At 35.2% G+C, this 26,264-nt stretch overlaps 1 protein-coding gene across 2 annotated transcripts in view; it reads left to right on the top strand.

Annotated features, from left to right (window-relative positions):
- Positions 1 to 26,264, top strand: part of SLC25A21 (solute carrier family 25 member 21) — a 249,873-nt gene that overhangs the window by 217,308 nt on the left and 6,301 nt on the right. For both annotated transcript variants that reach the window (XM_084288450.1, XM_084288451.1), the window contains exons 4-7: positions 4,581 to 4,647; positions 10,787 to 10,846; positions 12,676 to 12,783; positions 17,801 to 17,965. In XM_084288450.1, the coding sequence (XP_084144576.1) occupies positions 4,581 to 4,647; positions 10,787 to 10,846; positions 12,676 to 12,783; positions 17,801 to 17,965 (400 nt within the window). The remainder of the gene's footprint in view (positions 1 to 4,580; positions 4,648 to 10,786; positions 10,847 to 12,675; positions 12,784 to 17,800; positions 17,966 to 26,264) is intronic.

A 26,264-nucleotide genomic window follows, 5' to 3' on the forward strand; every position in this document is an offset into this window, starting at 1 on the left:
TGTTTCAAAATCAACTGCTGCAAAGATGAGTTTGGGCTGTTGCCCAGAATACAATTGAATGGTGATGTTCATTTAGACCCTTATTGCTGAAACAAAATAAGATGTAGCTGTGTTTCTGTTAGAGATTTACTTGTTCTTTCCAATGTTTCTAGCTCGGGATATGATGTCACATCCTCTCTCTTCTATCACGTGCTGCAGTGATTGCTGCTGCTGTTCCATAATTTTTCTGAACACCGGTTTTCTGTAGGAAGGTCTGAATCCAGGTGATAATATCTTTCAAATGTGAAATGTCATCACCATTCATTAGTTGACTTTGAAAAATGTTATACACTCTGTGCTAACTCAGTGTTATTGACCAAGGAAAAAAGAAGTATTATTGACCAAGGTAAAAAGAAGTATAAATCTTTGTGTGTAGTATGTACTTTCTGGCTGACATGAGAACCATTTAAGTTTCTGTTATCATCATGCTAGATTTGAAAAATAAATACATGTAAATAGCTAATTCTGCAAAATTTCAAATAAATAAGTCCTTAATGGGCATGATTTTTAAAGCATTATTTGGAAAAGCTGAGGGCAGCTGCTCCACGTCAGGAAGAGAATTTTCTATATGAATTTGTGCTTAATGCAAAAGTTTATTCAGTTGACAAGATGTGGTGATGAGAAGAGATTGTGTTTTAGTTGCTTATTCCTTTCATCTCAGTAACTTTTCTTTGTAACCTTTTTTTCCACTCTTATTTCAAGTGAGGTAAAAAAAAAGAAAGGGAAAAAAAAGAAATAAAAAAAAAGAAAGAAAAAAAAAGCCACATTTCATAATTAAATACTGAACTAGTCTTTACCATGTTTACTGAATTACATATTGCATATACGTATGTATATCCTCAAAGTTTTCATGTGTTTTTAGATTTCTAAACTTAATGTGTTCCATAGGAATAGACCTTAACTCCTTCCTGTCTGTTTTTCACAGTGAAATATGCCTCCACAGAAGAAAAGAGAAGTAAAGCAGTGAAACTCAGTTGTAGGGTCAGCTGCTGAGCTCTGCACATTCTCCTCACTCACAGTGGAGGTTCTTCTAAGAGAACATTGTTGTGCTGGCCTTGCAGCAGATCAGCTTTCACATAACATGCACAGTGATATCTTTGCACATGTATCTTTGGGTCAGGGTGGCCAACCTGGTGAGGGCTTTAAACCAGGGAAAACAGGTGAGAGTGAGAGCTACCAGCAGACTTGCAACAGAGCAATGGATGGAGCTGACAAGCAAAGGGCCTGGGGTGATGGGAACCAAGAGGGACACAAAATCAACCGATCAGGGTTTCAGCTATTACCTCAAGCAAAAGAGCATTTTCATTTAAGCAAGGACATACCTGCAAGGCACTATTATGAGCATAAATAAATAGCACAGACCCTGACCCTTTCTGGGACATCAGCATTCCAGGTTCCCTGAAGTGCTAGCTCTCTCAAGCGTTAAGAGTGCTGCCAGCAGGTGAAGGGAGGTGATCCTTCACCTCCACTCCGCTCTGGTGAGGTTGCACCTGGAGTACTCTGATCAGTTCTGGGCTTCCCAATACATGAAGAGATATGAATTTAGTGGAGAAAGTCTAGCAATGGCCACAGAGATGATTATGGGACTGGAGCATCTTTTATATGAGGAAAGTCTGAGAGAGTTGGGACTGATAAACCTGGAGAAGAGGAGGCTTGGGGGGATCCCATCAATATCTCTAAATACCTGAAGGGAGGGTGCAAAGAAGATGGAGCTAGGCTCTTTTCAGTAGTGCCTAGTAGCAGGACAAGAGGCAATAGGCATACAGTAGGTTCTGTCTGAACATCAAGCAGGATTTCTTTATTGTCAAGGTGATGGAGTACTGGCACAGGTTGCCCACAGAGGTTGTGGAGTTTCCTTAGAAATATTCAAAACCTGACTACACATGGTCCTGGGCAACCTGCTCTAGGGAGCCCTGCTTGAGCAGGGAGCTGGACTGGATGACCTCCATAGGTCTCTGCCAACCTCAGTCATTCTGTGACTCTGAGATTCAGGAGCAATGGATAATTGTTGTACTTTCAGTTCCCATTTCTCTAGAATTTTCAAACAACCCACAGCCTAGCCAGATGATCATCTGAATTGCTGCTATTTCAACACCAAATATGATAGAATGTTGTTACTTTTAGACAGAATTTTCTGCCTCCCAAGACTGCTGAAATGACAGATCTGTTGCTTTATTCCTGCTATATCCTTCTGCTTCACATTTTCTCTGGAGTTTCCCTAAGACCTTCAGAGATCACGGGAATGTTACATTTATATATTCAATAACTGCATATATTTCAGTATATATGAAGGCTACACTAAAAAAGCAACCTGTACTACTGTCTAGGTAATGACGCAGTGAGATTCTAGAACTAACAGAGTTGTTACACTGCATATTCTTCTGCTTATTCATCTTTTAGTAATGAGAAAATCTGGATGAAGTTCAGGTCTCACTTCTCTGTAGCGAAAGCTACACTTATGAGTAGAGCAGTGGAGTATGTTTCATTTTCCATTTCCAATCATGCTGGAGTACTAGAAATTCTAAACAGGATGCCTGTTGTAGATATGCTTACAGAGTTTTAGATTGAGCTGAAAGGAAGAAAGTGTTTATAGGGATCTGTGTTCTTGTTGCTGATCCTACTTGGACCTCAATTTCAGTTTGAACTCACATTAAACTGTATGAATCACTTGAGTAAAGTCATTCAATATTTCAATAGCTTGCTGAATCAGCAAGCGTAAACTGAATATGTATGAACTGTTAAAGATTAAGCATGGATCCATTGTATCTATATCACTATATCAATATCTGTGGATACGTATATCTATCTGTATGGTTATATCTATATCTACATCTGTAGGGGTACATATGGGTATAGATATATGTACATAGTTAAGTATCTATATATAGTTATGTTCCTAAGTTGAGGCTTGGGGGAAATTCAAACATCTAACTCCTTGACTGAATTCCTGAAATCTCTTATCCAAGGGCTTTCAGTATTCTTGTCATGAAACCATCATTGTATAAAATGTTCAACATTTCTTTTCAGCATGGACTGGAATCTGTACGTTGCTCACTTCAGAGGAAGGTTAAATGATATTCCCACTCTGGAAAGTCTTAAAAAGCCTAAATATTTTATTTACATGGGAGCAGCTTAGGAAGAGGACTTCAAAGAAATGTTAGAAGAAAGGTGAAAAAGATGATAGAGCATTTGTGTTTTTTTTATAGTCAGGTGGGGAGCATAAACTTAATCAGTTTCTTTTGATGTTCACAGGACAACTATAGGAGATTCTGTTGTGCTTACTCTTCTACACCCTGTAAAAGTATTCCACATAATATACTTTTATAAAAGTGAATCTCAACCTTTAAATATTTCAAAAGGATCAAAAACTTTGCTTTAAAAAGTGATTTTGTCTATAGAAAGTTTACTTCTTACAGGGAAGAAAAATATGAGCTCTGAAGATGATAAGTTTTAAGATATACCTGTGTTGGCTGGCAAGGTACTTTCTTGCTCATCGCATCAGACATCATTCTGAGCTAAGCAATACCTAGGCGATGTGGAGGCCTAGCAAACAGAACTACATCTGCTCTTAGCTGTGGTTCTTAAGAACTACCTGATGTTTAGACATTTCCAATACCCAACCTTATGTGTCCACGCTGGTCTTGTAAGCAGAACTCAGGCTGTCTTCAAATACCATGTGTCCTTGTAGCAAGACATAAAATTATATTAAAGTATTATATATTATTATATATAAAATGTTTATATGTAATTATATATATGACATATATATATATATTTATATATATATATAATATATATAAACTTTAGATACTCCGATGCAAAGTGACACAACAAGTTGATCTTTAGCTTCAGACCAACTCCAAAAGACTGCAGCTATTATAAACTGAAAGTGTACCTCAGCAAGATACTGCCTGAATGTTTTTTCCAAGACAAATTAAATGTATTCTGTTATGTTTCTGTGAACAGCTAACTTGTGTTTAAAATTAAGTTGTCATACAAAGGTTATTTCATATATTTTCAAGCATATGTAAAACTAAATTTTAAAAGATGCCTTAACCTAGTATCTGAGATGAGCATGCAGGTTTTGTATGTAACTTACTGGTCGCAGTTTTTTTTTCCCAAAACAGTATGTTTTGGGAAAAAAACAGTATGAAACATACTTCAATTTTAAATATCATTGCAACGTTAAGAAAATTAATACAATTAAATAATACTTCCTTTTCATTTTCAAATGAAATAAATAATACTTCCTTTTCAAAATTGTTCTTCTTTTTTTCAATATAGTTACTTGTTTACTCAGGAAAAATGGACTGAATTTTTACCTATTCATTACTTTATTTTGATTGTCTTCTCACCAGCACATGATAGAATAGGTAAAACATTATTTAGCAGGCAAGCAAGCAAAGAGCATCACTATTATTTGTATGCTTAAAAATGTTAAAATGTTAGTTGCTTTACATAAAAGTGGAAGTAGAATTGGTAGTATGGCAATGAACTGTTATTTATCCATACAAAAATATTTTCCTTTTTTTCTTCAATAGATTGCTTGGCTTCTACAAGGGAATACTCCCTCCCATCTTAGCTGAGACACCCAAAAGGGCAGTGAAGGTAAAATAATAATAATAATAATAATAATAATAATAATAATAATAATAATAATAATAATAATAATAATAATAATAATAATAATAATATAAACATACTTCCCCTTTTAAAGTAGAGAGAGTGTCAGCTCTAAAATATTTTATTTCTCCTACACTGATTCTCCTACGCATTAGATTCTTAAGCTTTGGCAAATTGATTCTCTGATTTTTACAAGGAGGAAACTTTCCTGTTGAACAGCACAATAAAAACTGTTCTTGATTAAGAAGTGTAATATAGAGCTTTAAAATTCTAGGCTATATTTGCTAGGCTATAAATATGTAAACTGTTACTGAAAAACAAATTGTAATTACAAATTGCAATCAAACTTTGCAATAAGCAATGTTTATAACAGAGTACTAGTACTTCAGATTTTAGCCTCATAATTACCTCTAATATCGACATTTTGTTTTATTGGAAATGCCTGCCAACTTACCAAACAATTAATACTCAGAATAGCTTAATAAATGAAGCCTTTAAAGAAGGCACTCCTGGTAAGTACTTACTAAGTAACTTGAAGTAGTAGGTTTGAAGTGCTGTCTGGAGTTTTCTGGTACTCAAAAGAACACTGCTCCATACTCTTGCTTTCTTACATATTGAATATATTAGTGGGTACAACTTTCTAGCATGCAAAGAATTTTTTATTCCAGCTCTCTTACACTTGAACTGGATGCTAGCCTATAACAGTGTATTCAACATCAAATGTTGATCTGATTTTCTTTATTATCCTCTATTTCAACTTCTGGAACATTATTTTAGTAACACTCCTAGGCAAAGAATATCAATACACCAATTTTTTCACTTATGAAATGCAACCCTTTTTTTTTAGTGCTACTAAATAAACATTTCACCTTACAGTTTGAAATCTGCCAAAGCATCCATGGTGTTATGAATGAAAGTTTGTCTTTTACTTCAGAACTTTGAAGTTTTCTATAGTTGCAACAAATATGTCTTAAAGCAGTTACTGTACAGAATGTCTTGATCTTTTTTTTTTTGTGTGTGTGTGTGTGTGTGTGTCTTTCTAAAAAGACTGCATATGATCCTGGGCCTTAGCCTGCAATTAATCATTCATGTTCCAATTCCTTTACGGAGGAATAATATTTGTATTAAGTGCCAGGATGTGACCTTGTAATAGAATCCTAAAGGAGTTCTGCTAATGTCATCTTGTTTGCATTAGCATATAGATGTCAACGATATGTGTCACCTATCTCAAAATTATTTAGTACAACTAAGCAAACTGAATTTCTATTTAATAGCAAAATGGCAGTGAAGAATAAATGGATGATATTTAAAAGCTTCCTAACTTGTTCTCTTCAGACTGTAATGTCTTCTTTTTCTCTTCGTTGCATTTCAGTTGGAACAGCTCAAAGTCCATCTGATCATGTATTTTAGATTCCAGCATATTTGTAGTTAAAATACAACCCCAACTTTGATTTCTCTCCTACCATCTTGAGTCTTTCAAAAATCATGAGTCACTTTTTTTTACTCATGTTGATTAAGTTGGTTTAAACCCCACAATATTCAATATGACTGTTGAATCATAAAAACATTTAAGTTGAGAGATCTCTGTGGGTCATCTGGTGAACGTCCTGCCCAAAGCATGGCTGACTTCAGGTTAGAGTATGTTGCTCAGGTACCTTGTCTAGCTGAGTTCTGAAGATCTTCAAGGATATAGCCTCTCTTTGCTCCTGCTCTAGTGCTTAAATGCTCTCACTGTGAAGATTTTTGCTATATATCCTACCCAAATTTCCTCTGTTTCAACTTTGCCTATTGCCTCTTGTGCTTTTGTAGTGGTCCTCTGCGAAGTTTCTGTCTTTGTCTTCTCTGTAACGCTGCTTCATATGGTGGAAGGCAGGAATTAGATCCCCTTAGCCTTCATATCATCAGGATAAACAAATTCATTTCTCTCAGCCTCCTTTTATACTTCATAAGCTCATGACTTCTTAGTGGGATGCTTTCTACTTAGTTCTTGAACATTTACATTAGGACCCAGTATTTTTTCTGAAATCTTGAGAATCAGATTTAAATGCTAAACATGCTTTCAAATAAATCATTGAATTCTTTAATTCTTTACACTTTTATTTTAAATTTTATAGTGTTCCAAAGACACAAACAGGACTTCACTTTATCTTGAGATATCAGCTATATTTTACATTACAATGGTTCAGTGAAAGGATAGGGCATTATAGTTAAGTGATTTTAAGTTCCTGGATACTGAAGCTATTTAATGTCAGGTGTTATCTGCCAGCACAATTTCTAACATCCAAAGTGGAATTTAAATCTATGCTTAGGCCTGAAGAGAATTCAGCTTGGCTAAAATTTCCACTAACCTTCTTTGGATATGAATGTGAAACAACACTGGAAAGTCACTGCTTTCTTTGGTTATTCTCCACCTTTTATTCTTCTAATGGTTTTCCTCATTTTAACAGGCCCAAATATGCGTCTCGTCTGCTGCCAACCTGACTAGTGAGATTTAGGGTCATGGAGAACTACATCAGTGGCTATGGCATTGAGGTCTAAGGGAAAAGAAAAAAAAAAGTAGAGAGGCAATTTCTCAGACTTGGTTTGTAATGAACTCTTTTGAAAACTTCTAGATAAAGTGTCTTTTATACCTCATGAAAGCGTATAGAGAAGGGGCAAGGCAGATTTTGTATTAAGAAATTTAGTTTTGCTACTGGAATATTGTATTTACATGGCATGGTTATTTGATAATGAATATAAATCTGATAAAATGAAGTTACTTAGCCACAGTTATTCAGCTTTAATGCTAAGTGTTGAAGATACAGGTTCAGTTTTAGGCAAGTAGGTTCTCATGTATATATTGCTTTTTTTTTTTCTATATTTCCCTTCTAAAAAAAGAAAGCTGGTATTTCTGGAAAACGAAAAGTCAAAGTTTATAACTTTATGTTAGACTGAACTTGGAGGAAAGTGATGATGCCAATACAATGGTTAACAGATGAACTTTTGGGGCAAATTTATATTGTTCGTGCATTCCCAGACATCTTGTTTCAAGCATATATTTTTACCTTAGAGTTATTGAGACATCTGGTAAGTAGTCTGACTGTTCTCTGAGTATTAAAGTGTATCTTTGCCAGATGGACAATATTGGTTATTCTATACACAAAAGCATGTTTTAAATACATTTATTGTGGGATTTTTTTTTGCACGAAGCTGTTAACTTAATAAAACTGTAGAGAAAAAGACAAATTACTCTGTTTTTAAAAACAATTTTGGCATACATATATAATATAAACCCATATGATAAAGTTGGATACTTTTGGCAAAATTGTATGTATACTGGCCACTTGTATACCCAGCAACATCTATATTGATCCTTTTATTTATCTGTTTTCTTTTTAAAAATTATATGAGGCATAGTTACTATTATCTCATTATTTTATTTATGACTCTAGGAAAGTATTGATTTTTAAGGTAAAAATTTTAAGACCAAAAAATTGCTAGGTAATGTATTTCTGCCTTTATTACAACCATTTTACTGATCTGTGACACTATGGAAAACGTTAAGGAATACCAGAAATTCCATTAAAGGTTAGGAGGGTAACAATGAGTAGAAAGATGCTGGACAGAGAATAAAGCAAACTTTGCCTCAATAAGAAATGAATTTCATTTAGAGAAGTAATTCACCTACCTACAACTGACACTTTCCGAAGATTTCCTTTTACCTATAAGTAAAAATAAAACTGAAAAAATATTACACATTATGGAAGAAGGAATACCTCATTATATTTTAGTTATCCAAGATGTATCTACAGTCTAAGTAACACTTCTATCTTTTATTATTGTTGCCAAGGCCAGTACAATGATTTTAAACATATTTGCAAGATGTTTGCAAGATTTGTGTTCAATCTCTACACAGGGCAATTACAATCTAGGCTCTGGTTCTAGGGCCTTTTCTGCAAAATTTTACATAATACTTATTGATTATAAAAAAGTGTATATCCACTGGCCAGAGTATTAGTCCTTCAAGTTTCAGGATTTAACATCTTAATTTTACATTATGGAAGTGTAATACACATTCCCCCCTTTTGTAAATATGGTGTTGTTATCAACTCATTAACATCTATTTCTCTGCTGGTTTTGGCAAGATTCTAGTGACTTTCCAGATGAACCAGACCTTGACTGAAGAACCTTACTGAATTAGCCATAGGACAGGGTTATAAACAAGTTAAAATGTCAATTTAGTGCTCATTCTATTTCTTTTGGTTTATGGAAAGGATGTTTTGTTCTGATAGGTTTGTGATAACTGAGCCTGAGGGACTGAGGATGTCTTCTTTGGATGAGACCCAGCATAGGTCTTTCTGATTTGCCCAAAAAATCTATTCCCTTATGTTTCTTAAGATTCCCACATCTCTGTTGGCCTCATTTCCTATTGCCTTTTTCTCATAGTGAAACAGTATGTTATATTCATGCTAGCTGATATGTGAGTGTTCATGGTCTCATAGACGGGAGTGAAATGCACAGACTTTCAGTGGATCCCACCTTCACTGTTCACAGTTTCTTCAAACTTCACAGTTTCCTCTAAACTAACAAAGTGTTACAGGTTAGCTTTGGAAAGTAGCCAAGAAAGTAAGAGATTTTAGTTATTTATTTTTGCTATATAGGGATGAGACAGCTCTTGCTCCAGTAAATATCCACATGTGTTTATGCAGTCCTGGTGAAGCTGTGGCATGTTTTTGTTGTTCAGTCATGTAACACTGGACATGCCATGTAAAAGCCACTTCCCTTTTGCACACAAAATAGTGAATACTGGATAGATAGACAGGAGTCACAAGTAGGGAGCTTTAGTTCCAGGCCTCACAGTGTTCCTTCTGTGAAAATTACATGAAATAACACTTCCAGTATCTAGTTTTCCCTGGAACTCAAATATCTACTCTTTATAACCCACAAGATTTTCTGCTATCCTCATTCATCATGCTCTAGCCTCCTTTTCACTGCCCTCAGAACTATCTTATGTGCCATCAGCCTGAAGTGCTTTTACAGTGGTCTCATACATATTTGCTGAATATGAATTAGAAATAAGATGGGCTTCAGGGGGTCTTGGTGTTCATGGGAGCACTGGACTAGAGAGGATCTCTTAGGTCAACAAGTCTAGTCTGCTGCTGCTCTATGTTTACCTTTCAGAAATTTATCAAACTCTCTCTAAAAAGTAATTAAGAACCCTCCTATTGGAAGATTGTTTTAAGACCTCACTTCTTTGCCTGTGAGAATGTTTCATCTTATGTCTAGCCACAATCCACTTATGAGTACTTTATACCCATTTATACCCACTTTTTGTTACATCTCTCTCTCCTTTCCTTGTTTTTCATTCCCTTGCAGCTTCCTTTTTTGCTAGACTAAACATGACAAACATTTTTTCTCTTTCAGTCTTCATTCTTAAAAAAAACTTAAGTTCTCCTTAGGATCCTGGCAACCGTGTTTTCAGTATGCTGTAGTCTGAGTTCTCTTTTTTTTAGCAAGGGTGGCCAGGATTGTATTTGAGAGGACAATTCTGCTTTGGTTTTGAGAAAAGCCTTCCCCCTCCTCCCCTCCCCCCCCCAAAAAAAAAAAAAAAAAAAAAAAAGTATTCTGAAAATTAATGGATTTGAAAGTGAAACACTATAAAAATCTACAGACTTTCTGTCTTCACAATCTGCAATTACATTTTTCTCATTAAAAATGTGAAGATGATTGCAATATATTAAATATGAGGGTGATTTCTGGTGGCAAATAATAGTATCTGCTACTACACTACTACATTTATACAAGTGTATGAAAATTAGATGTTAGAGGAAAAATAATAAATTGGAAACAAGAACTATATGTTGTAAGTGAACTCTTACATAAAACCTTAATTGCATTTATGCTGCTGTTGTGCACAATATACTAATAAAATCAGTTCTGAAGCCTAATCTACTATTGCACATCAAATACTGCTACAGAGAGCATGAAAAAAAAAAAAAAAAAAGTAGCTTACGTTTCTTTGCAGAACTTCATGTGGCTACTCAAGATATGAGGTAGTGGAACTTCCCTGTAGTTTGGTTTTATTAATTTGTATTATTAACTCATTTTTTTTCCCATGCAGTCTCAATCTAATTTTTCTTTACAGTTTTTCACCTTTGAACAATACAAGAAGCTATTAGCATATGCATCATTACCACCAGGACTGGTATGTATGGATGCAACACTTCATGTTCTGATTTAATATTTATATTCTGAACAGTCCCATCTGTTTCTTCCCATATTAGAAGCAGCCCAAAAAATAAAGGGGTCTGGTCAACCAAATCACAGTTTCTCAGAACAGACTTGTCCCTTGAAAACACTGATAACATAATCTGCCAAAATGATAGTTACATTAATTTTTATATCAAATGCCTTAATAGTAATGTCATAAATAAATGTCTTAACATTGTCAAAGTGTTATTGACAGTCACCATAGAAGAGTCTGTATGCAGCTTGTCATTTTTCAGTCTTGCAAAATAAAATGTTGAACGTTGTCAATATTTTTTTATTCATGTGATAATATCTCTTCCTTAGATGTAAATATAATGCTATTCTGCAGAAAGTGGAAAGAACAAAGATTAGAGTCCTGTGGTACAGCATCACCTTTTTTGGGGTAAAATATGCTGGAAACTTGTAAATATGCCATAGGTGACCAAAAGCTGCTCCAATTCATCGAGCAGATGCAGCAGCCACCAGACTTCCCAGCATTCTTGTGTGTTATTTGGTGCAATACTTGGAGGCATTTTTGCCTCTGAGTTAGCCATGGTAGTGAGGGAAAAGATGATTGAGAGGGATTCTGGTCTAAGCTACACAGAATGATTCTAGGTGATTCAACAGAGTTCTCATCAAGATAACTTCTGCTGTTGAAAGACAGATGCAAACATTAGTATCAGCTTCCTTATGGCTTCCTGCTGGTTGATGGTAAAAGGGATAGGTTATGTTCCCATCCTACATTGGAAAAATAGATCTGCTGGTAACATGGTAGTACAGCTGGAGGCAAAGGTACTATGGCTGGAGCTTGCTGCTACCCTTCTAATTTACAGGTACATTCTGTACCTGAGCTCTCAATATTTCCAAGTCAAAACTCTCTGTATTGAATAAGTTATTTGTCTAAGTATTGTTTTTTCCTTACCATTCGTTTCCTTGAATTTCAGCAAATACGCTTATTGCATTGTGGACCTGGGACTCTTTACAGCCCCTAGAAAGTTTAGAGACAATAAAATGAGGCAATAAGTATATAAAGTGGTCACAAAAGTTAGCCCTTCTGAATTTTCTTAATTGACCTGAATATCTAAACTATTTTTCTCTTACAAAGAAATTATTGTATTTATAAATGCTGTTTCCTGATGGAAAGCAAAGTACTGAATATCAACATTTCTATGGCTGTAATGTACCATCAGCTTTTAAGTACACGGAGTTAATTCATCCTTGTAGAGAATGTCGACATCTCCATATGTGCCACTTATTCCCATATAAACCTTTTCAGGTTAGATATTTACTTAGGAGGAATTTTCTTCTCCTTATGCAATTTGCTTAAGTACTGCATTATTTGAATTTCTTACATTTCCTTATTTATTTTTTTTTAAGTTAATGTGTTAATGTTATACACTTAAAGCTCTGTGCAGTTTTATTTTTTTCTGGTACTGCATAACTGCATTCATGCTTTTACTCAGACTCCACCCAAAGTTAACATGAGGGCAATGCTTTTTCATGTTTTCATTATAAATCAATACCACAGTTTTTCTTTTAGCTCAAAAGAGAGTTCATTGACAGTGCTATGACATTTCATTTTGTTTTTTTTTTCTTGGAATGTGGTTTATGGCTATTGTCATATTGTCTTCATGAACTGTCAGCATCTAATCAAGGGCTAGTGTTTTTTAGTAGTAGTACTGTCACATTACTGAAATCTCTCATTGTATCATTCAGTTTCATAATCTGATACATGGGAAATTTTACTACTTGATTTTTACATATTGACTGATTTAACTTCCCTAGGCATTTGCAGTTGCTGGCTTGGGATCTGGATTAACAGAGGCAGTTGTGGTTAACCCCTTTGAAGTAGTAAAGGTTACCTTACAGACCAATCGGAATGCCTTCACAGAGGTATGAGAATTGTTCCACTTTTGTTTTTGCTTTATTAAGTGTAATGCACTTCAAAGTTCATATTTAGACTGGAATATCTATACTATAGTGGGTTGATGCCAATGATTTTGCCATAAGGTTAACAGAAATGGAAAAAGGGAGGAGACTCAGTAGATGATGCTGCCAGATATGCATCAAGATGCATAGCATATTGTCAGCATTTCCACTGTAGATATCCTGTGCCTGCAGTACACTTCCTTCCCTCCAGAGCAGCCAGTGGGGCAGCACTGTGAGGAATTCTTATCCAGAAGTACAGTTCTGAGACCCTTGTACACATTTACTCTGGCAGGCTCCACACTTCAAGTGAGCACAGAAGATTGCCATAAGACACCAAGAACCTATGCCCTAGGCATGTCTTTTATATTAAAAATGTAACTGGTAGGTTTTATAGGCTTGGATGAATTTATTTGTGATATAAATCTTTACATTTCTAGACACCAAATGGGAAATAGTTATATAATAAAGCATGGTGATAATTGAAAGCCTTATTTCTACTCAGAGTTTTATTATTGAAATGTTGTTTTGCTCAAAGTCAATGTGTAAAACTGACTTTGTCCATGGTTTTGGTTACTGATGAATGGGGAAAAAGATTAAACTGGTAAAGAATGATTCATCAGACTCAAGTGTGCAAGAACACTTGCACGCTTGTACAAGAATGCAACAGTTTCAATTATTTTTAATGCAGAAAACATTCCAGGCAAAAGTTAAGGTAGGCAGTCACACAGTTCCTTCCTTTTTTTTCTCAGTGAATAAGACTAACAAATGACAAATCTTCTCTTTCAAAATCTTATGAGAAATCAGCTGTACCTATTATGGTAAAAGTGCTAAGTCACATAAGCCTGAAAATGTTGGATGGATCCCTGGTGAGGCACAAGTTTTCCATATTCTTCTTTTAAGCTTTGTCAGAGCTAATACTTGTATGCCTTGTATCACTTATCTCACAAACTGAACCCTTTTGGGGGATGCACAGGATATATCAACTTGCCATTTACATAAGCTGTTTGGGTCGTGCTCTTCAGGGACACTTTGGCAAAATATTGCTGCTAATTTCCAAATGTCATAAAGCAGTTGGCACTGACTGTAACTCCTTCAGAGAAGCATTCTCCTTGAGAATAAATTTTAAAATATTTGGTAAATTTCTGTTATATTTTAAATGCATGCAAAAGAGATGTCAGGTTGTTTTAAGTCTCCAGCCTAGACATTTTTTAATCAGCAACAGCAGAACTACTGAAACAAAGAGCTAACACTGTACAAGAGCAAAATGGTTAGGATCCTGCAAGGAGAGAGACAAAGCAGGAGAAAGCCGTGCATGAGATGATTTCTTTCTCAGTAAGGTGGTATGAAAATTATGGACTACTACTCTTTCAGCCTGTTTGCTCCTTAGTAAAACAGGTAGATATTCTTGATCTTTCTGTCTCATGGTTGTGAAGAAGCAAATAATATCTTCTAAAAATCTCTGGTTTTGGATACAAAGAAACCGGTATTATGAGAAAACTAGTTCCTGTAAAGTTGCAAGAGATTGATATATCCTTTCTCTTCATACATTTTTTTTCTCTATTTCAGGCTTATAAATACCATCATGTTTTAATTAGTAAATTTTATGCAATTAATTACTTTCATTGCAGCAGTCCTTTCCTGGTGACCTTCAAAATACTCTGATAATCACAGTATAGCTGTTCAAAAACTGAGTTATATTGTTTAAGTGAAAATTCCTTGAATTTAATTTAAGTGCAAATTTTCACATAGTCCAAATCACAATATAGTGTCATACAAATAAAATTTTAAAAGAATGCTATTGGGACTCCTCTAGGAACCTAGTTTACACTTAAAGTATGATTGAAAGTGTCTATTTGCCCTAATGTAAAAAATCCAAGGTACTGAATTTCTTAAATCACAATTGTGATTAAATCACAGAGATATCAATTTTTAAAATATCTTTTTAAAAGGATTATAATTTTAGAATTTGCAATAAATCAGGAAAACTCTAGTGGCTTCAGTACCATGATCTCAAGTTGTTGTTAAGAATACGTTAAAGGACATTCCGTACTATAGCATGTAAACTCAAGCTTACTGGGAGAAGCACTTGCATGTTATTACAGAGTGTAGGGTAATGGTACACTCATTTCATTACCATATACTGTTTTTATAAAAGGTTTAAGTATGCACCTATCCCATTGTACAGCTTTCATATTATATGATGAAACCTAATGCAGGTCACATATTTCTTTGGCTATTGTATTGAAATAATAAATATATCTTGTTTAAAGGAACAAGGAAGAGCATGAACACATAAACCCACACCCAGACTTCTGCACACCCCCAAAGTAAATATTCACACACTACAGTGACAGTTGAATTATTCTGTTGTACCAGATCATCTTTCTAGGGCTGATAGTTTTAAAGAGGAAGGCCGCAATAAATCATATTGGCACTTCTGTAATTTGAATTGATACACATAAAAATAACACCTCACTTTTTGTTTAGGTAAATTTCAAGAAGTCCCAACACTTTTTTTTATTTGTTTGTTTGTTTCCTTTCCATGTAGCCATGGAAAACCCACTGGCTATATATACTGGTGATGTGATTGAAGTTTTCTCACTTTCAATTTGTGATTAATTAAACAAATACGTGTTTCTGCTCTAGGATGAGAAGGCTTTGACTCCAGATTGTGCTGTCTAGGTGTGTGTTAAGTATAAGTCAACAAGTGTCTAAAGTGAGTCAAACTCTGGATGTTTATACAGTGAATTCCTCCCGGGTAGTCATCATAAGGTCCTTCCATCATCAGTACAGAAATATAGACCTTCTGTGGCAAGATCAGCTAACATTTTAGATGTTTGGTAAATTGTTCACTACTAGAGCCCTCTCTATTGCTAAAAAGGGAGTCTTTTTGAGTAGCTCAGGTGTAGAGCAACCTGATCTAGTAAGTGGCATCCTTGCCTATGGAAGGGTAATTGGAACTAGATGATCTTTAAGGTCCATTCCAACCCAAGCCATTCTATGATTCTGTGATTCTAGATGTAGACATTTCAGGCATCTATATTTGGACTGATGAATCCCATCTCTGGTGTACAGCAACTGGCAGGCTTCCCTTGTGAGTCAGGAGTAAGTGAGTAAGTCTGTATTTGAGACCAACTTACTATTGAAAGTTGGTGTCTTCAGCTTAAATCACTTTATTCAGGACCACTAGTTATTTTTTAAAGATCTAATCCCTCATTTCCCCCCCCACACCTTTTTTTTTTTTTTTTTTTTTTTTTTTTTTTTTTTCATGAGAATGGATGTTATTGCTAGTATCTGGACCATATTCCATTTGGGTATCTACATTTATAATAGATTCTGATTTGTATACTTGTGTAGTTAGAAAAGTAAACTGTAGTAAAATGTGTGCAGAGCATTAAGAGGATAATATTAGTTACAAATTATGAAAAAACAAAGTGAAACTTGGTATTAAAGACTACATTTGTCAGTCACCTAAATAGGCAATCATATGCTGTATCGGATATAATAGGAATCATTTGGCTGATGGTGTTGATCTACTACAGTGATATTTTGAAATGGAAAGATATTAAACAAATAAGTGTATTGAAATTAGCAGTGTTCAGCACATTGTAGTCAAAATCCTTCTATATTTTCCTGTTTGAGAATCCTAGTGGAAGTCATGTTTTGACTTTCTAATTAAATATTTGGTTACCCAGACCTAGCTTTATGCATTGGAGAAAACCAAACTCAAGTCAACACCTTTTTGAAAATAACTTTCCTGTAATTCTGCTAAAACAATAGAGGAGACCTTTCAGAAGGGGAGCACCTGATTCACCTGAGCACCTGAGTGTCACATTATATTATGATACAGATCAATTGTGTATGTAGTCAGGCAGATCCTGTCAGAGGAATTGATCATTACATAAGTGGATCCTGGGGAATTTTCTTCCTTTCTGGATTTCATTAAGCAGCAGTAGGCTGACTAAAAGAATTTCTATGCCTTTTGAACATTATTTTCAAAACAGGATTTCTAAAGGCAATTTCCTAAATTTGTACCTTGGAATGTATATGAGTATTCCAGTTTTCAAAATCTAACTATGCTTTTTAAGTCAAATACATTCACTAGGAGTGCAAAACAGGGCGTTCAGTTGTGTGGTTTTGGAAAAAAAAAATCTACACCTTCTTTTGTAGATTTTCAGTACTCCAAGTTAGATGCGTACCTCTATAACAGAAAAACTTTTAACATGTAATCTAGTTTTTAAAAGCTCTGTGTATCCAGTAATTTCCTTAAAAGTCAGTATTTTAAAGCAGTGGTTTGCATTCTTAACAGCATGAAGAACCTGAGGATACAGAAGGACTCCCAGATAATATATATACTTTTTGTTGCCTTTCAACCCTATTTCTAACATTGAAAGTGTAACTGCTATTCAACACACATATTTATAGCATCCCTTGCTGCTCCAATTTGTGTCTCCCAATGACTTGCTTCCCTCGCCATAATGGCTCTCAAATTTCCTGCTCCAGTTCTGTGCTTTCATCACTCCCCCACAATGCATATTTCTGTGCCATTGGTTTTACTCTATGAGCTGTTTTAATCTTCTAATTGTCCAGAATAATTGTTGTATGCTCTAGTTGTGCAAGGGTTTCATCTGTCACAGTCCTAACAGCAAAGCTCAGTGATAAAAAAAAAAAAAAAATACTGCCAAATTCACACATTCAAAGACATAATTTTCTCTGTAAAATTAGATTGATTTTTTTAAATTATTGTTTTAGGAGCTTTATCTTTGCTTTAGGGATGTTGTCAACTTTTTTCCTGCAATCAGAAAAGTTTCTGCAATCAGAAAAGTGAGGATTTTTTTTTAATGAAAATAATTATGATGAGACTTAAGATAATATGACAAGAGTTGGCAACGCTGTTTGTCAACAGGATTGAAATGAGGCTGTGGTTATTGTTTTCTTTTTCTAAAGATGATCTCTTCCTTCCTTTACTTAACTTGTGTAGCAACCATCTAGCTTTGTTCAAGCTCAGCAGATCATTAAAACCAATGGTTTGGGCCTCCAAGGACTCAACAAAGGTCTTACTGCAACACTGGGCCGTCATGGAGTTTTTAACATGGTCTACTTTGGATTCTACTTCAACGTGAAAAACATTCTTCCAGTCAATAAAGTAAGTTTTTCATACAATTCAAAAGATAAACAGATAAGAGGTTTGGCAATTTATTTAACACTGTATTTTTCTGTGCAAAGCTGTGCCGTGACTAACTGGTGACTAACCTAGCTCTCTATTTTGCAGAAATCTATCACATGTTCATGATAAGATTTACAAATCAAAGCAAGGATTTGTACTTGTGACTTTTTAAGCAAAGCTGAGATAGATAAAACAGTCATGTTTGAATTCCCAATTTTATGAACATCCCTTTATATCACAGTAGCAGTGTAAAAAGACAGAAATCTAAATGCAGGAATACTATGCTTATGTTAAGTATATATGTATGGTTGTTGTTGTTGTTGTTGTTGTTGTTTTGTTGGTGGTGTTTGCTTTGTTTGTTCGTTTGTTTGTGGTAAACTGGCTTAGAAAAGAAAAAGCAATTTCTAGAACATCTAGAAGTATTCACCAAGTAAGTGGGCAAGCTTGATGAGAAGTACATAGGTATCCTGGCCATGTACAGGGCCTATTTACTCAAGGCAGTTCAACCTGATGTTGAAGGATGACAGTTCAGATTTACCCACGTGTGAGTGAACCAGACCAAAACAGGACTGACAAGGACTTTAGGTAGTATGCCCTATGAGTAAGTTGAAAAAAAACATAGTTGTAATTGCCCTTGAAGCAATTTTATTCACTAGTCTTATATTCCTTTATACAAAGAAGGAAGCATTTCCCTTTATAACAAAGAGAAATTTTACTAATGAAAATGTGATAATACTGTAAACTTTCTAAATGGCTGTATGAGCAACAGTTAATGGTTTATTAATGACCCCAGTACGTTACTTACTGAACTGTGTTTTCACTAATGTGATTTTTAGATGATGAGAGTTAAACAGTCACAGGTGTAATATGTAGTGATATTCATATAAGAAGCTACAATTTACATCAAAAGGGATCAGTTTCTATTCCCAGATGAAGCAACACCTTTTTTTTTCTATGCTTCTGAGTAGCCTGGTATTTTTGTTGGCAACATTATATAAATGGAGAAAAGCTCCACTTCTTATTTGCAGATCATTACAGTAAATTGAATTGTTCAAGAGCATCTAACCCACAAGTTTCTACAAGTTTCTTTTAGTGTATTTAAGCATATTTCACAATGTACTTTAATCACACATTCTAAAATCTCAAGGCACAAGTATAGCTTGATACTAAGATAGGCGTAAACAGTAAGATAGGAGTAAAACGTATGCTGATGAAAAGACGAAAAATTTTAGTTACTATGGAGAACACTCAGAACCATGTACAGATAAGGACAGAGGCTTATATACAACTTCCATAAAAATTCTTAAGTTTCTCTGCATTGTAATTGAAGAATAGTAATAGTATTTGGTATAAGCATTCTTTACTAGTCTTTCAGATTAAAAGGGGGGTGAGGGTGGGGGGGAACAATTATTATATGATTGGAAAAACTTAGAGCATTATAACCTAAGAGAAATTAGCACTTTGTAGAGGTTTTGTATGATACAGAAAATTGTTAATATCTAGAGCATAAATTTAAATACATATAGACAATGAAAAAGAAATTACTTCAGTGAGTGGTGTCAGTTGATGGCCCAGCTGTCCTGTTCATACTATCAAAAGCAAAATGCAATGCAATCAATGTAGGATTAGATTGTGTTAACTCTAGGTAAGTGGAGAGGTTTGCATTGTGCTTGAGCAGTGCAAAGTGCCATGCACGGTGGCTTGCACAGTGGCTACATTTCAGCTAGTAAATCGAGCAGCCTCACTGAAACTCAGTCACCTGTGCTGCGCAGGGCTGCCTGGCACAGCCTTGTCCCAGGCCAGCTAGCGCTGCTTCTGGTTATGGCTTGGGAGCTAGTGCAGGCAAGGAACCATTCCTAATAGGCAGGTTTCATGCAGGCACTCTGATTTGGCTGGTAATAGCACCTAGTGTCATTAATAAAGTTAATAGGACATTCTAGGCCAACTGGCATCAGTGACATAGACAACTCTCTGTACATACAGACACAGCCAGGAAGTCTGACCGAATTCCCATTGAAAACGATGCAAGTCTTACCTTGAGTTTAACAAGGGTGTAATTCATGCCACATCTGGCTTGTGCTAACCAGAAAATAACAGTGTGTCTCAGGTGTTTATGTGCACTGAATTTCACCTCAGTGATTGGAAAATATCAGCATCCATCAATATGTTGTGATCTATAACTTAAATCTCCTGTGTCAGGAAGCAGGTGCTAGAGACCAAGAGTTATCAAACCTGTACAATTAATTTGATAGAAGCTGTTTTGCAGTTAGTCTGAAAAAATATTAGTTAAGCTTTTCATGTTTTCTCACATATTTGATTTCATTACAAATCTTAATTTGTTTGCTTTATATATTTCACTTGAAAACAAAATCTCAGAAGTCAGTCTTGCAATATTGACAAGTATATAAAAATTATGAAATAAGAATACAACACTTGAAATAATGTTGGCTCTTGATTATGTATCTGCTGTTCACCATCTGTAATGTAAATGGAAAAAAGTATGGAAATGTCCATATGAGCCTTTTAGCTGTCAACAGTGCTAAACTGTGCATTAAATTTGCATCCCAATTAAGGATGTTTGCAGCTTATTTTGCCAAAAACAATAAACTTTTTATGTTGAGTGGTCAAATGATATAAATGACATGTGTGGGTTGTAAATGTCCATAATGAATAATTTTTCATATGTTCAGTCTATTCTGCTAAACAGACCATATACAGCCAACCTCATGCTCTGTTTACTGAACATGGAATAAGCCAGACTTGTTTCAATTGCCACTTATGTATCACCCATAGAGCATTAACGGCTATACATCTGCACTAGCAATCAAATTAGTCTGAAAATTTATATCGTCTCAGTTTTATGGCACGTGCTTTTATAGCACACTTCATAGGCTTCCAGCAGCTCTCGCTATTTTTATTTTTATCATAGTTTGGTTTGATGGTAAACATTAGTTTCATTAAAACCTTTGCTCACTACCACCTCCAAGTGGCTGTCATATTTCTTAACAATATGAAAACTCAACTGCCTGGTAAAAGCCCCCTTTGAATCGTGGCCAGCTGCAAAACTCATTTCAAGTCAGATACTGCTTGCTCCAGCTGACACAGATGTGCTTCCTATTAAAAGGGCTGCTGCACCGGACAGCAGGAGCTGAGCTGTGTGTTGTTTTGTCAGAGTAAGGACTCTAAACATCTATAGGCATAGAAGAGATGGGAAACAAAAAAGGGCTATTCATTTTGTCAAATAAATAAGAATGCAGAGCACAGTTTTATTTTTAGTTGGTTTCAGATCTACACCAATATAAAAGTTATATGTAGAAACAGACAGTGTAAAGGACATGTGGTGGGACACAGCTGAAAAATAGTAAATCAAGATGATTTAGGAGAAGACTGAATTAGAGTCGATATCTCAACCTCAGAGCTACCATCATGTTTCAGGATGACCTGTAAACCAAAAAGAAAAAAAAAAAAAAAAAAAAAAAAAAAAAAAGATAGCACTGTATACAGCACAGCATTACAAGCCACCAGTTGATCAGTACTCTCCAATCTGAGGTGGTCCTGTTATTGTTGAAACAACAGCCTGTGTTTAAAAACTTCAGCCATGGCCATTTTCACCAGAAGGTGTTGTATCAAAGGGGGAGAGTCCTTTTCTACCACACCTGCTCCTGTTCTGTGGTATTCCTGTAGGCAAGACAGATATGACATTTGAGGAGAGGAATCTTTGGTCAAAAGAAAAATGTGAAGAAGAAACACAAGTTACTTCTGATTTCCTATAGAAATGAGAATAATGATTAAACTAAAAACCAAGTTCAACCAAAGCTGGTAGAGACACACACATTTAAATTCTTATAATCATAAGAATAAACATTTAAAAGGAAGAGCAATCCTACAAGTAAGTCTTATGAGTGTTGTAGTTGAGGGAAATTTTCAGGTGGGAAATTAGATCTTATGGAACAATGAATTTTGTAGGAAAAAGACCAAATAAACCTTAGTCTGAGCTTGCACCTTTCTAGACACAATGTCAGTAAGGCATGAGACAAGAATTCATAAGATATTAAACTTCTGTAGTGCTGGTATTCGTGGAACTCCTTTTTTTTTTTTTTTTTTTTAGCTGTTTCATAACTAATTGTGTAACTAAGACTGGAGATGGTAGTAGATAGGTACTGCATGCAGGGGGTAAGAAAAAAGATGTCCGTTCCTGGATGCCAGTTTCTGCTTAAAGGAATTTTAAGGGAGTTGTTAATTAAGTTAATGTCTAAATGATGCCAAGAAGAGCTGACCTGCTTGTAACCCCAACAGTTTATGAATGGTCTGATAATCTGTGTAGACTGACTCTATGTGGGAGAGCTGACTGGAGTTACAGCAGAAGCCTCACATGAAGTTAGTTGTCTGACTGATTCTGTAGCTGGTGTTTTTCCAGGTGGCTATTCCTTAGGAGCTGCAAAACCATACACTGAACACTGAATGACAAGTATACTAGATACCCTCTCTTGGATAAACTGAATGTCATTGGTAGAGGTGGCTATGTAACTAACAGAGAAGATGGTGCTCATGTTTGGAAAGAAACAAACCGAAAAAAAAAAAAGTTTGCAAGGAGCCAAAGTGGTTGAGCATGAGTTTCTTTTGCCTCTTTGGTATTCTCCTTCTAACAATAATCTACAAAAATGTAATGATCAGTTAGAGGAACAAATACAGATCTATCTGCTACTTCTCTTGTTGACTGTACCGACTGAGTCTCCAGAATTCTGTACATTTTGAGACTGTTTTTACTGTCTATTTATTTATTTATTCATTTATTTATTTTTTGCATCAAAAGTTCTTTGGCGCAGATGTTTGTTTTAGGAATAAGTGAAGCAGAGGCCTAGCCTTGAGCAATGGGTCCAAAAGGTTACGGCAAAAAGGTAAATGGTAGATATTACTACGTATAAATCTGGATTAAGATTAATAGTTCTATCAGGAAATTGAATTCCAAGGGAAAAATATGTATATATATATCACTGAGAGAATTGCAAATTGTTTGAAATTGTCTACCCTATAGAGCAGACAGCCATCACACTCTGGAGACTAGCCAGGACATTTATCCCAGTAGTTGTCACTCATCTTATTATGCTGTCAGACATCTGACAGATGGATTTTAAAAACTTAAATAAATGTCGGCTGCAATGAGATTGCACTCAAGGAGGAATCTGAGATAATACCAGTGTGAAAAGGCACGTTTAATTCAAACAAAGTGCAGCTGTGACTATGCATTTTGGAATGCCTTTCCTGTTCATCAATGTGTTTATTGTTGTTATTATTTCAGCATTTCCTATGCATCTTGACAAAGATCAGAACATCATTATACTAATCAGACAGCAAGCTGTAGTTTACAATAAAGAGTTTACTATGCAAATGTATGAGATGCACAAAAGTTCAGGGTGAGTAAAACTATGAAATTGTTCATAAAGCTGTGGTCAAATCTTGATTCAGTCACAAATAGAAATTGTGACTCTTCTTTAAAAGAATCAAAGCATCGTGTTACCACAACAGTGACAAGACTTACTTTCACCTTTTTGTTTTCACACTTTCTGGGGTCTTGCAGTGGATCTACATCATTTTCTCTTGATTACTGCTGAATCCTGTCCAGAGTTTGCATGCCTCCAAACCACCTGAACACATCCATACCAGCCTCTCCTTCCCTAAGAGTAGAATTTCACAGCCTTTCTTCCCAGTGCTCCTCTTGACACTCAGAACCAAGACCATGGCTTTCCTCTGGGATCTGTATCAGTGTCCATGTTTAAAAGAGCTCATAGCTTCTCACCTGTTCCTTCTTACATTCCTGAGACCTATTATGCTCTCAGAAGCTACACTGCCTCCCTCTGAATATATCTTCTCTGTCTTGGAAGCTCCCCTTCCTAAGACATTCATTTCTTCCACTGCCTGTTGCCATTGGAAGCTCTTTTCAGTGGTTAAAACCAATTATCAGGGTGGCTAGAACAGTTCCTTACAGCCTGTTTTGTTGCTAAAAACTTAATTGTAGTTAATGTAGCCCAAGTAAGGTCCTGTGAAACCTCTTAGCTTGCCATAGGAATTCCTATGCTTATTGCACTTCACCCTAGCCAAAATGATCAAGCAGCAACTCTACTCCTTATGCCTCTTCAAACACATAATTCCTGGGTGTACCAGGCAGAACAAGAATTGGCAAAACCACAGCCTTCTGTCTTTTAAAGTCTTCCTTGTTACACGCAGGGAGTTAGACATGCCGCATATAGTGCAAAGCCTATCAGCTCTGTTCCTGGCTTCTGCATTGACCTATTATGTGACTTTGAGAAAATGTATTTAGATTTAACAATCATTTCAAATTGCTTTAATCTTTTGTGCCAAGTGTAACTTGTATAAATATATTATATTATGTTTGTTATGTTATGTTATGTTATGTTATATTCATATATATTATATATACTATTATATGTTATATTACAAATATAAATATATTTGTATAAAACTAATGTTACGGCTAACGTTTTCAAAAGTTAAGAAACTTGACGCAAATACTCTGCTCAAAGTCAGTATTAGTTTCAAGCTAAGTCCTGTAGACTGCTTTGCAAAAATAGCTTAAAATATTATTCCATAGATATTATTTATTCTTCAAGCAAATTGTCAGCAATTAAGATTCTCCTTACTTAAAAAACCCTATTCTTTTATAATGAATTTATCTGTGAGGTGCCCCGAAGTACTAAAACATGTTTACAGAAGTATTCTTTCTCATAAAATATATACCTTCAGCAATATATATATATATATATAAATAAAAAATAAAAAAAAAGGTGAAAGGATCTCAAGACAAACAGCTTCAGTTAGGCAAACTCACAGTTACTTTTCTTATATTATTGTGGGGTTTTGTTTTGTTGGGTTTTTTTGTGTGTTTGGTTTTTTTGTTTGTTTTTTTGTTTGTTTGTTTGTTTTTTCTTTAAAATGAGGTTAAAATATACATTTATTTGAGATACATTCTGCCACCTTTACTGAGACTGTACAGGGACTTCATTTGTAGGAGGACAAGGACAAAATGAGTAGTGTTCTTGAGTGTCTTTCCTGTTCAGGTTTCTCAACACTTTTATGCATGCCACTGGACTGTTCACATTATCTGTCTCTGGTTACCGCAAGCAATATACTTTAGGTACTTTGAGCTGTTCCTTTGAAGGTACCTACTTCTCTGCACTATATATAGTGAGTGGGGTGTTCCACCTTTGATCTTTTGAATTGCACCCAAGATGGGTGTCTAAATCAGCACAAATGTATTGACTAGGGTGCATCATTGTCTATTCTATAATGATTTTTTTGTTACTCTAGTCAGGAGCCATGGATCAGCATTCTGGTCATGCTCTCCATCAATAATGAATGCACTTGGATTCATGGTGACCCTACCAGTGGGCTAAATCAACTGAGTTCCAAGGGTACATGCCTTTACCAAACGGTTATTTCATTGCTGGATTATTACCTATGTTACTTATTGAATTAAGTGGCCTTCTTTCAGAACAGATTAATATAGCATGGAAGCTTTTGACTGAGATCAAAGATTTAAACAGGTTTTGACAAAGTGCCTAGCTGATAAACAAGTCAATAAAGAGGTATGGAAAGGAAAGCCTGTGGCTTTGGAAAATGAAACTGATAAATTAAAAGTATTTTCAGTGGGTGACAATCTTGTACATGGGTGTGTATGTGATAGATTTAGGGTTAAAATTTTCTGTTGCTAGAAATAATGGAATATAAAAGAAAGAGTTAAGCAGCATGTGATTTAAAATTTAAACTTACAAAGTCTCCACTTATTTCAAAGTGTTATAATAGGAGTAATGAAATATAAAAAGCAGAGATATAATATCTCAAAATTTCTTCTTCCAAACAAAGTAGGGAAATGCAGCGAGGCACACATAGATATGGCATTTATTAGTGATGCCTACTTCTCTATTTCTGTGGGCTGGTTATGCTCACAGGGCAAGGACTCAAGTGTATAGGAAATGTGATTGTGAAGGACATGCTAAAAAGGTAAGAGGATCAGAGATTACATTATCCAACCACAACAAAGTTATTCCATTAGGAAAAAGCAAACTGTCTGTTCATTTTCATGAGGTATACTGTACTGTGGTGTGTCACCATCTAAAATCATGTTTCTGTTGTACTTCTTATTCTACCCATACTACAGAAAAATTACTTTTGCCTAAAAACAAAATGTTTTCCTCTAGTTCTGTCACTTATAAAAGCAAGGGAAGATTGTCAGAATATTTTTCTTTAATGTACCAAATAT

The sequence above is a fragment of the Netta rufina genome, assembly GCF_964035555.1.
Source record: "Netta rufina genome assembly, chromosome: 5".
Lineage (NCBI taxonomy): Eukaryota > Metazoa > Chordata > Aves > Anseriformes > Anatidae > Netta > Netta rufina.